At 30.6% G+C, this 12,871-nt stretch overlaps 2 protein-coding genes across 4 annotated transcripts; both read left to right on the plus strand.

Moving 5' to 3' along the window:
• Nucleotides 1-3,144: 3,144 nt before the first annotated feature.
• On the plus strand, nt 3,145-4,681 carry LOC111311229 (uncharacterized). The gene is made up of 3 exons (XM_089764601.1): nt 3,145-3,397; nt 3,537-3,970; nt 4,066-4,681. The coding sequence occupies exons 1-3, from the start codon at nt 3,215-3,217 to the stop codon at nt 4,508-4,510; spliced, it is 1,062 nt and encodes a 353-aa protein (XP_089620727.1). The 5' UTR covers nt 3,145-3,214; the 3' UTR covers nt 4,511-4,681.
• Nucleotides 4,682-6,985: 2,304 nt separating this feature from the next.
• On the plus strand, nt 6,986-12,061 carry LOC111312285 (putative L-ascorbate peroxidase 6, chloroplastic/mitochondrial). 3 transcript variants are annotated; one of them, XM_022912424.2, is made up of 12 exons: nt 6,986-7,330; nt 7,416-7,559; nt 7,901-8,021; nt 8,105-8,205; nt 8,290-8,377; nt 9,103-9,170; nt 9,247-9,333; nt 10,409-10,483; nt 10,560-10,637; nt 10,714-10,818; nt 11,382-11,456; nt 11,600-12,061. In XM_022912424.2, exons 1-11 carry the CDS (start codon nt 7,073-7,075, stop codon nt 11,421-11,423), a joined length of 1,167 nt encoding a protein of 388 aa, XP_022768159.2. In that variant the 5' UTR covers nt 6,986-7,072; the 3' UTR covers nt 11,424-11,456; nt 11,600-12,061. The 3 variants fall into 3 exon arrangements, with proteins under 3 accessions (XP_022768159.2, XP_022768161.2, XP_022768162.2); XM_022912426.2 differs by having other exon boundaries at nt 11,727-12,061; XM_022912427.2 differs by lacking the exon at nt 11,600-12,061 and having other exon boundaries at nt 7,003-7,330; nt 11,382-11,457.
• The last annotated feature ends 810 nt before the right edge of the window (nt 12,062-12,871 follow it).

Here is a 12,871-nt window from a genome sequence, read left to right on the forward strand (position 1 = left end):
AATAGCCCTCGATCGGCCTCTATCATTGCACCAAACCTTTCTGTTCATTGAAAAGTTAATACGAGAGTGAGCAAAAGAAAAATGAAATTGAAAATGGTAGGGATCCCAAAAAAAAAAAAAAAAAAAGAAGGAAAATGGAGCATGTATTCTTCAACTCAAATTCCCTTCCCCAAAATAAATAGAAAAACTAATAAATAGATAGATCATTAAAATAATTATTTATATTGTGGATTTAAATTCAAAGAGTTATTGAATATGTGTCAAAATTCATCATTAATCTTCCTAAATTTTTTTTATATAAAAAAGCTAAAACACAAAGAAAATTAAAGAAGGTAAATTTGTAAGTATTGGAGATCTATTATCCGTCTTACAATAATCAACCTTTCGAAATAAAATAAATTTTAAATAAATAAAAAGATGAATAATTTACTTTCACATTCACTTAGATTTATGGTTGATATTCAATAATTTTAAATGGAATATGAAAATAAATAAAAATTTTTAAAATGATTTGAATAAATATAAATCATAAATTTACGTGAAAATGTATTATTTATATTTAAGTAAAGTAGTGAAAATTTATATACAAAAATAAAAGTAATGGAAACTTTCATTGCTTTGTAAATAGTTAGGAGGATATTTTCTCTTATATTTCATACCAATACATTAACGCTAATTACCTACCTTAGTTATCAAAATTGAATTAGACAATAAACCATCTAAAGTAGCAGATCATCGAATTAATGGTTTAATCTTTGGATTTACCAATTCAATTGTTGGATCAATAAAAATACTTAAAAAATATAAATATTTTAAAATTTAATTAATTAGGTGATAAATAATAAATTCTATTTTGATAATACTACACTGCTTGCGCTTCCTTTTATCCTTCTTATTTTTTTATTTTGAGATTTTTTATTTTTATTAAATACAAATTTGAGGGTAAATTTTACATACATTTATTGTAATTTGCAACTTTTTCACTTACATCTTTTGTGAAAATTTTTTCTCACTTGTAATCTTGTAGTTCACTTATTTTACCAGAAGGGATAATGACATTAAAAAATAATATTGGTCAAATGTATTAAAATATATAAAATAATTTTAATAATTTTTAATTATTTATTAATTTAAAAAATGTCAAATATATATTATAAATTTCACAAATTTTAAACTAATACGCTTAAATCATGTTTGGTGTATAAGATGATAGATATGATAGAATGATAATTAACTTATATATTATATTTAGTTTGTATCTAAAAAAAAGATATGATTATAAAGAGGACTAACATCTTTTTAGTTTAGGATGATTCAATTTTTTTTAAAGTAAAGAGGATTATTTTTAATCAATGAAATTGAATTTACATTTCATATTATACCCTTAAAAATTACATTAATAATGTAAATTGTATAAACTTTGAAAAATGATAATTTTGATCACTAAATAAATTATGCTATCATAATCTTTGCACACATCAAAGATAAGATAGAATAATATTATTTAATCTAATTTCATTCATAATATCATTTTATCCTATTATATTATAATCTTATGTACCAAACACATCCTTAGGTTATATTTGGTGTCTAGGATGATGGATTGGATAAGATGATAATTATCTTATATTATATTTAGTTTGTATATAAAAAAAAAGATAATATTATAAGGAGGATTGATCATCCTCTTGATGTAAGATGAATCAATTCTTTCAAAGTAAAAATGCTTATTTTTAAGGGGTATTCTAAATACACCACCAAATTTTTGTTATACACCCTCAATTTTTTTTCCAAAAATACTCACATACCACATACTAATTTTAATATTTAGTAAATGACAAAAATACCCTTAATAACTCATACACCCAAAATTCATCTCTTATTTCTTGGAAATTGATATCCAAGAGTTATATTCTGTTCTCAAAAATCCATTCCTGAGAAAGTAATATAACTCTTAGAAATAAATTATCGAAAATAAAACATATTTCTTGAAAATTCATTTCCAAGAATTATGTTGCTTTTCATATATAGATTTTCGAAAGTCATCATGTACTCTTAAAATTTCGTTTTGGAGACTACATAAAATTTTTAAAAAAATATAAATTTAATTATAAACTCTTGTTAACGAAAAAATTAAGATCTCTAATCTTTGAGTCATTGACAAATATCATCAATAGATTGGCAAATCCGACAATAAAGACTGATGGCCGAAAGATTAGATATTATTAGATTTATCAATCATCTAATGACATTGTCAATGATAAAGTTCTATAAGGTATTCAAGCTTGAATTAGCATGCATAAATCATTGATATGCCCATTCTTTATTGATTATATGTGCAAATGGAAGAAACCAAGTTCTCAAGCATGCATATCAATAATTTAAATTATATAAATTTTGAAGAAAAATAATTTTGACTAATAAATAAATTATCATGTCATAATCCTTATATACATCAAATGTAAGATGGAATGATATTATTTAATTTAATCCTATTTATAATATCATCTTATCTGATTCTATTATAATCTTATATATTAAACATATCCTTAATGGTCATTCTTTATTCTCACTACGTTTTACCTCATTGTCATTTTGAATATATATCTTACCATTAATTTTATTCTTACTGTTATAATATCGAATCTTATTATTATAATAATTAATCTCACAATCACCGTTGTCTTTAATCTCTTCATAACTAATCTCATTATCCATTAAAATGAATGTTTATCTTGCAAATCATGTAATTCTTAATCGTAACTTATTTTATTACTAAGATCACGTACTATTAAAGATCGCATTATAATTAAATTATGGCAATATTATAGTTTTCACCCAAATTGTATTCAATTTTTTTTTTTTTTGAGAAAATAAACATTATACACTATTTTCATCGAGTAAAATCCAATTTGGTTGTCTTTGACTAAGACAATTTCGGGTATGTTATTGTTGTTATTTCTTGCTGATTGTTTGACTATATGGCCAAAGGATGAACCTTAGAAAAAAAAAAAAGAAAAAAGGGAGAGAGAAAAATTAAAATATAGGCTCCTTATCTCTTGGTAACGGCATGTGCTAATAAAAGACATTAGAAAACACCCCAATTAATATTTGGCTTTCAACTATGCTATTTCTGGTGGATATGGTAAGTCTATGTCCTCCTCCCTCTTCTTGTTCTTCGTCTATTCCTTCTTGCTTCCGCCCTTTCTTTCTCATGGTAGATCATTTGAACCAACAATGTGTCTCCAGTTCTAACCAAAAGAAGAAAGGTTTCAGCCTTCGAGACCTTACTAAACTTTACACATCTTTGTTTACATTACGAGCATGGCGTCGTCATAAGAAATCCTCCTCAAACGAAGTTCATTTTGAACCCCAAACCGTCGAGGAACCTTGCCAGGTATGTCTAATTTATTTCCGTGCCTGCAACATTAACGCCAAATATTTTGAAATTGTCTTTAGTCAATGATGTTACTACGTCCAAAAAAAAAAAAATATCATTTGGCTTGGAAACGTGAGAGGATTTTCATGATATCTAGGGCCCCGGAAACGAGAATCAAGATAAAGGAAACATGTATCGAGTTCGCAGCTATAGATACAATGAAGATGGATTGCGAGGGGATATTCCTACGAGTTCTGAAGGTTGTTTCAATAATCGAAGCATGGACACTTTCTTTTCTTCCGTCCCTTCTTCCATTTCAACTCCAAGCAAGAGGAGCCCTAGCCCCAGCCCAAGGCCTTCCTTTGTATGTAGGAATGGAAGCCTAAGAAGCACAGATAGAAATGGCTATCCCGAGACCCTGTCAAGAAGCTCAAGCCGCTGGAATAATGGTAATCCAATCATGTTTTCAAACTCAACAGGGATGGTGAAACCTCCACCTATTGAGAGACAACTCGAATGCACACTTGAAGAGTTATGCTATGGGTGTATGAAGAAGATAAAGATCACAAGAGACGTTCTCACAGAATCCGGGTTCGTAATCATAAACATTAATCTCTTGATATTCTCTGTGATTTCAGAGTTGCAATGTCTGCTAAAACCTGAAATGATGTTTGTTATATTGGCAGGCAAATAGCTCAAGAGGAGGAGATTCTATCTATAAAAGTGAAGCCAGGATGGAAGAAAGGAACAAAGATTACGTTTGAAGGAATGGGAAATGAGAGACCAGGATCTTATGCAGCTGATGTAACTTTTATGATTGCTGAGAAACGACATAACTTGTTTAGAAGAGATGATGATGATTTGGAGCTGACAATAGAAATTCCTCTAGTAAAAGCTCTGACGGGTGGCAGCCTTCCCATCCCTTTACTGGGTGGGGAGAAGATGAAATTGAAATTAGATGAAATCGTTCACCCTGGCTACCAAAGGATAATCCCGGGCCACGGTATGCCAAGCACAAAAGAACAGGGAAGCAGAGGAAACTTGAAAGTTTTGTTCCTGATTAACTTTCCAAAAGAGCTTCCAGAAGAACAACGAGCCGCTGCTGTTACTATTTTACGGGATTCTTGTTGATGAATGTGTCTAGTTTCTGTAGGAGTCCAGAATTTGTTTTACATATCATTGCTAATTGTTAAAAAGGAACAAAGGGAACGTAAGGGGTGAAATGTGATACTACTAGAATGTATCCTTCCAAAACCCTTACACAATAATATAACTAATCTGGATTCTAAGCCTTTTAAAGCTAAATTTTTTTATAGATTTTGATTCTTTTTTCATTCAAAAACATATTAGATCTTCCAAAAGAGGAATGACTCATCCAATTTTAAAGGTTGGTCCAATATTTCTGAGAATTTGAGAAAAATATAAAGCCTAGAAATTGGATTTGGACAAAAAAAATTGGCACATTTAAAAAAAATTAGATCCAACATTTATGATCCAACCTAACTTAACTCAATTCGATTTTAATTATATAATTTATTATTTTTATATTTTATGTAATTATATCATATAAAAATATATTATTACACAGTAAAATATTAAAAGTTATGTTAAATTTTTATATTTTAAAACATATCGAACAAAATGAAATCATTAAAGTATAAATAAAAATAATTATTTTATTATTTAATTTTTTAAGAAAAATAATCTACATAGATTTAGACTATATATTTACAAATCTAAACGGATTTAAGTAAAATTTGAAGTCCGAATTATCAAATTAGACAAAACTTGAACAGATATCATGCTTAAATTCAGGCTGATCGAATCTATAAACAGCAGTACCTGCTGGTGGCAGCCACCCCTCAATTCTCTCATATTCCCACAAATGATTGGCTTTTGTATATTAGTTCAGCGGCTTTGAAATGGGCCTTTTCAAAATAAAGGTTTCGTGTCCTAAATCAAAGGTAAGCCATTCTTTTCCTATATATACACAGCAAACGTTGCCCTTAGTCGAGGGACGGTTGGTATAGGTGGCCTGAAGGGCTTGGCCTCCCAAAATTTCGAAACCCCAATCTCATGTAAATTAAAAATATTAATTTTATTATTTTTTATGTTTTATAAATTAATTTTGTGTATTGTAATTTAAAAATGTTTAAATCATTTTGATATTTTTTTATTTATCATATCCAATTATTATTATTTATAAATTTTTAAATCAAGATATTTGACACAAATTTTAAATTACAATTAAATGAACTTAATAAAAATTAAATTAATTTTTCAATTTTCTGAACAAGATTCAAGTTATCAACTAAGTACCAAATGTGTTTATCTTTTTTTTTTTTGTACGATAGGTCAAAGTTTTGGAAATTTAAAGAAGAAAAAGGGGAGATTTAACATACTACAACTATTTTTTTCATATATTTTTTTACTTTTATTTTTACTTTAAATCTCTATCACATGTTATTGTATTCTTTTTTCAATAAAAAAAAATCATATTAGAATTATTTTACAAAAAATAGAAAACACCAAACTTCTAATTTCAAAATTTTATCTTCATTCTTTTGAAAAAATATTTAATTTTTTTATAAAATGTTTAAATATATTGATTTATCTATATTTTTTTATTTTAATTTCATATTGTCAAAAAAATAAACAATTTTCTATAATTCATTGATAGATTGTGTAATTAATAATTTAATGGTTAATTGTAATTCATCTTATTGTTAAAAGTATAATGTTGTCATAATAATACTTTTGTTTTATAATTTTAAGAATTTATCATATTTTTATTAATTTGTAGTTTGCATATATCTATATATATTTATAAATATGATAAAATACACCTTAAAAAATAAAATATATTATTTATTATTAGTTGATCTTTCAAAATTATATATCAAAACAAATTATCAAATATACTTATAGTAAAATTTTTTAACTTTGACACATATTTTATTTTTTAAAATTAATTTTTTTAAAAATATAAAAAATATTTATCATCATCTTAATTTTACTTATAAAATTAAAAAAAATTTACTATTAACATATCAAATAATTTCTCATTGACATAGTTGATTCCTATCAGCCCAATTCATAGGCGACCTTGTGTAATTTTCCTAGAAGTTGGAGTAGGAAAGTACTGTAGGGTGTGAACGGAATCATATATTAGATTGATTGGGTTGTTGAAAGTCATTTGATTCAAATTTTAAATAACATTTGATTTGTATATTGGATATGATATCTAATGGGTTGTCAACAACAATTCATTTAATTTATATTATTTTTAAGAGATAATATTTAATAAATTTAATTTAAAATAATTTTTTTATTTTTAATTATAAAACTCATTAAAAAATATTAATAATAATCTGATTACTATACACTAATTTATTTTGTCATATATATGTGTATATTTGTATATATAAAATAATGAATAAATCTCACCAAACACCACTAACGATACAATGTGTAAAAGACCAAAAAAAAAAAAAATTGATTGTCAAATGCAATTTTGCTACTGTCAATTACCTATTGGTTACAAGTGTGATCTAGTCCGTTCCAATTCCAATTCAAATAATGTCGCTGTTAGACGTATGACAGGGCCAAGACCTAAAGCATTTCCAATAAAACTTTTAGTAGGCGTGTGTTTGCCATTGGATTGGCCCAAAAATATTGGAGACAGAGAGCCTAATGGCAGAGCAAGTATCACGGCTGACACTATTACTAAACGCTCCTGCTCCTACTCCCCCTTCACAATCTCTATCACAGCCCAAGCCAATGGCTTTATCTCTAAGCGCCGCCGCCTCCTCTAGAATCTTCGCTTCTTCTTCCTCTTCCTCCACTGCTCGGCTCTCTCTCCGCTCCTCTTCTCCTTCTCTCCTTTCTTTCTCTTCCTCTCTCAAATCCCTCGCATTCTCTCCTCGCTCTTCTTATTTCTCTCGCTACCAGGTTCCTCTTTTTTCTTTCTTTTTCTCTTTTTTGATATAAAATTTACTACTTTTTTTTAATTAATTTTGTTTTATTGATAAAATAGAGATCGGCTGTTAATGTGTCGAATAGCGGAGGATTCAGCACTGTAGCAAGTCCAAAATGCGCAGCTTCGGATCCTGATCAGTTGAAGAGTGCTAGAGAAGATATCAAGGAGCTTCTGAAATCTAAGTTCTGCCATCCTATCCTGGTATTAAACCTTTTTTTTTTGGCCCTATTGCTTCACTTTGTTTCATGTTGAGTAAATCTTCTTTGAACTTTCAGCAAAAAAAGAAAAATGATAATATTCCTGGTTTGTTCTGAATAAATATTTGATTTTACTGAGATTTACTAGTATTTCATATTTGAACCTCAGTTTTTGTTGAGGGTAAAATCGTCTTAATATTTGTTAAAGCAGTGTTTTCCTTTAACAAATTTCACCCATTTTCCTCTTTCTCTTCCTATTTTATTCCTACCAAACGACAGAAAATAGTTTTTTTCTGGACTTGAGAAAAAACAAAAAACAAGTTTAATTTGATGTATGCACAACAGGTTCGTCTAGGATGGCACGACGCTGGTACCTACAACAAGAACATTGAGGAATGGCCACAAAGGGGTGGAGCGAATGGAAGTCTTAGGTTCGAAGTTGAGCTGAAACATGCAGCCAATGCTGGTAACATATTCTTTTCTACTTATAAAATGTAATCAGCTTAGTTGGTACTTGGTAGCACTGTTGTGTCATAAGTTTGCTTTCAGGTCTTGTGAATGCATTGAATCTTATTCAACCTGTCAAGGACAAGTACTCTGGTGTTACTTATGCAGATTTGTTCCAGTTGGCTAGTGCTACTGCTATTGAGGTTATCCTTTCTATTACTCTTCGATGAATATTTCTGCATTGATTGATTATTGTTGTTGTGCTGAGAATGAAATTAAAATTTCAGGAGGCTGGGGGACCCAAAATTCCCATGAAATATGGAAGAGTGGACGTCTCTGGTCCTAGTGAGTGTCCTGAAGAGGGCAGGCTACCTGGTAAGTGAATGTTATATTGGTGCATGATTTGTTCTTGTTAATGTGACTTGTGGGAAGATTGTGGTGCGTCTGATTTCCTAAATTAAGAAATGTAACTGGAAACGGGAGGCACCTATTCCATGGATGGAGCTGGGATGCTGCTCCTTGAATGGTTAGACCATGTATTGAGCATGTCATATTTTAGTCCATCTAATTCTTGATTTCTGGGCAGTTCATTGCATTTCTGTCAAAAAAAAAAAAAAAAAAAGGTACCCCTAGGCGTTCTATAATCAACAAATAGAGCATATACTTCAAGCGGCACTGTTATAGATTAAATAAGAATATTGGGATCTTTAGGATTTTCAAAAGAGTAATTCTAGTTTCTTAAACAAAAACAGGTTGACATTGTTTTATCTGCCATTATATGGCATTTGGTCACTTATTCACCTAGAATAGTATTAATACAATTTTATGTTGCAGACTTTTGTAAATAATGAGCTTTTAAATTCTTATCTTTCTCAAAATTTGGTGGTTCTGAAGTACGTAGCTAATTGTCAGCTGTTGATTATTAGATGCCTTACATTGTCAGATTTCATAGTTTTAGGTTGTTTAGAACTTAGATCTATTAGCCTATCTCCATGGAATTTGGGTTTGTTTGCCTCCTTTTTCCCTCAAAGGTAATGATATATTGGCTTCTACTTATGTTTAGAGACCACTAACTTGTATAGCATTTCACTGTTGCTTAGCTGCTGGACCCCCTTCACCTGCTGAACATCTACGAGAGGTTTTTTACCGAATGGGATTAAATGACAAGGTAAACATACAATATCCTTGGTAATTGCCTTTATCATGGTACAAAATGATATTAATCATCTGCCTTTGATATGTAGGAAATAGTTGCATTATCTGGTGCACATACACTTGGGAGGTCCAGACCAGAACGTAGCGGTTGGGGTAAACCAGAAACCAAGTTCACGGTATTTAAGCAGCCTGTTTTGATACAAATAGGAAAAATCTGTTTGTCTGAGTAACTTAAGTTTGATATTTGTCATATCCAACTCTTGATTGAGGCTAGAGCTTTTGTAGCAAATGCATAGCATTATAGTCTGTTATACTTACCATAGAAGATACAAAATGCCATTTATTTAGCAAATTACTGTTCCTCGGAGAAGCACTCCGCCTATGCTGGATGCACTTGGTATCAATAGGATAAACACAAGGGGATCACCTCTAAAGAGCTGCTTACTTGGCCTATCAACCTCTTGAAGTTCTTGATGGGATACCTATCAATGCATGTGATCAGTAATGAATACATGAGAGCAATCGTTCATGAGAAAAGAAACTATGTGAAAGAAACCCCCAACTTGTTCCTTTTAGGTTTAAGCTGTCCTGTTTCCAATGGACCTGTATTAGGTTAGTGTGGCCAATATCAACAACTTCTACTTATGCTATCTTGGTTGTCTTTCATGCTTAACCATATGGCTATCATGGCTGTTCTTTCCTCTAAGATTACCCTTAAAAATTTATTTTGAAGTTTTTGCTTGCCATCCACTAATGGACTTTCTAAAGGTGAGCCAGGAGAAAGAAATTTGAACTTACTTTCAAAGCTGATCATTACACTGAAACCTAAGAAGAATTAAAAATCAGTGGCTAAAAGTGCTCCAAACAGAATGAATTTGGGCATATCATCGTATCGTTATCCCATTTTACTTATGGGGTATTACCTTAAGATGCAACATGCGAGCCTGAGTTACACTGTTAAAACTTGCAAATTGTTATCTCTAGTTCTTTTTGTCAATATCTTCCATAAAGCATATTCATTTGTTTTCCTGAATATAATTTATTGTCAGGTGTTTTTATTTCATGTTTTGTTGAATTTTAGTAAACTACTTGTTCGTGGTTGCTGTGCCAGTGGTATCATTAATGTCTTCATAATTACCAGAAAGATCTGTTTCCTCGAGTAGAAAATGAATGGTGGTGGTTCTAGTAGCTATGGTCATACCACTAACAGTGATTAAGGATTTAAATTGGATTTTCTTTCTTGAATGACAGAAACATGGACCAGGAGCACCAGGTGGACAGTCCTGGACGGTACAATGGTTGAAGTTTGACAATTCATACTTCAAGGTTTGAAATTGAAATCAATTTCTCTTCTCAAGTAAAAGAAGATGTAAAAGTGTCTGATTCTCTTTTATCCATACAGGACATTAAAGCAAAAAGAGATGAAGATCTGCTTGTGTTGCCAACTGATGCTGTTCTTTTTGAAGATCCGTCTTTCATGGTAAATAAATTAAGTTCAATTTAAGCCAGTAAGAAAATATAATCTCAGTTTTGGCTAAGCATTACTCTATTTGCAGGTGTATGCTGAGAAATATGCTGAAGATCAAGAGACATTCTTCAAGGATTATGCAGAGGCCCATGCCAAACTTAGCAACCTTGGGGCCAAATTTGACCCTCCAGAGGTTTGTATGTGATGGATGGTTGCACTTTTATTGTTTTCATGAATAAGAAAAGTTTAATTAGTAAAAATTTCTTAACTATTAACCCCACTTTTCTCTTTATTAAAATGGTGTTGTTTTTTTACATTTGGGAAGATTCTCATTAACAGAGTTGCTTGTTAAACATACCTAAGTTTTTCATGAATATTAGATTCCGAGAAGAATTTTTCTCATCTCTGGATGGATCAATGATACAGTAGCAGAAGCAAAAGAAAAGTGATAGGGTTCTTTTCTGTTCAAATTCTAATGTTGTTGAAATATTCTAAATTGCTCATGTTTATGGAACTTAAAAGCTTCAATTTTTTGGTTTGACTAGTAATTCCCAAGTTTAGTTTCATGAAGTTGCTTTTATCTTTTGGTTTCTGATGTAGCTTTATAGTTGCATTTATAGAGATAGGCATGCAACTTTTATGTTTCTTTTATATAAATTTCTAAAAAAAATTTCTGTTATTAAGTGAGATTATAAGAATAATATAAGAAAGTTTCTTTAAGGACCTGAATATTGATTTGCTAAATTTGATGATCAGGGTATTGTGTTAGATGATGGTCCCACACAAGCTGCACCTTAGAAGTTTGCGGCTGCCAAGTACTCCACAGAAAAGGTTGTAACCATGAATAACTTATATCATTTTCTTTATAACTGGTGATTTATAAAATTCATTCCATTTCTTTGCAAGAATTCTTCCGAAGGAGATTATACATGTGCAAACTGTTCATCTTGTCTTTTTTCCATGATTTATTGCAGGATTAAAAAAATCAATTTTCTTGTTTTTGTTGTGCCGTGGCTTAATAAATACAACCTCGCATTTTAAACTTGGAAGTCTAAAATGAAGCGGAAAGAATAAAATTCAACTAAGTGTTTTGAATTGCAGAGCGCTCTCAGATTCTGTGAAGCAGAAGATTCAAGCAGAATATGAAGCATTTGGCGGAAGCACCGATAAGCCTCTATCAAACCAACTACTTTTCAATATAATGATTATTATTGGTGCTTTGGCCATTTTGGCATCTTTTCTTGGTAATTATTGATTATTAACTCGGTGTTTGAGCTCTCATTATAGAAGCAGTATGTTACATTTTGCTTTCCTTTTTGCTCTTATGGTTAATAGTTGTGAATTTGATTCAGACTACAAGTATATGGTGTCTCATGCTACATCGTCGCTTAGTCAATGTTTATATAGGCAACTGGTTTTGAGGCCGTTGGATCAAATACTTAGACTCCTTTTACTCATTTAGTTATTACTTTTCACGTGTTGAAATTAGTTCATGAATCATGAGCTACCTATGGCTTTTCCCCTGGAAAGAGAATTCAACCGAGTAAATCATTCTCCCATGAATCCCTTTTTGGGTTGGAAAAGGATGGAAGGTTAATATTTTCAAGTCAATTTCTTGTTTAAGGTTTTCGGAGGAAAAAAATCTCATGTAGGCCAAAAGCCCAGTTCCAAGAATAAGCAAACTGTTATTCATCAACAAGACATGAAACGTGAGTTTGAAGATGGTGTGATATGGCCTTGAAGTAGACTTTGGCGCCTTTATAGTACAAGGTGCGTTGGTTGAATTTGGTATGAAAAAAGCTGCCTGTATGTTAAGTGAACATTTCAATGCATTAATGGCAAAGATTGTATGAGTTAAATCCAAAAACAATATGCTCATGGGGTCACTTTCATGTTTTTCAACTCCAAAAATCTCAGGTTCGAATCTTTGAATGATGAGGGCAGGTTTTATAGAATTAGAAGTGCAACCCAAGTTTAATAAGCTTTCATGTAAACAAAAAATCCAAGTTGTAAAAATGGAATAATGTCATTCAAGGACAAAAAAGAAAAAGGATTCCAAGGAGTCCACAACTTCAACAATTTGCAAATTTAAGACCACCCAACAGGCCAATAACACCCATCCCAGTTTCAATTATCGGAATCCCTAGAAAGTGTCTTTTTCATTTTGCAAAAAAAAAAAAAAAGCATGTTGTTTTTGAGTTTCGACCAGACAAAAATGTCCATTCAAAATTTTCTCCTCTACCTGG

The sequence above is a fragment of the Durio zibethinus genome, chromosome 1, assembly GCF_047325235.1.
Source record: "Durio zibethinus cultivar Kanyao isolate XHJ-2024 chromosome 1, ASM4732523v1, whole genome shotgun sequence".
Lineage (NCBI taxonomy): Eukaryota > Viridiplantae > Streptophyta > Magnoliopsida > Malvales > Malvaceae > Durio > Durio zibethinus.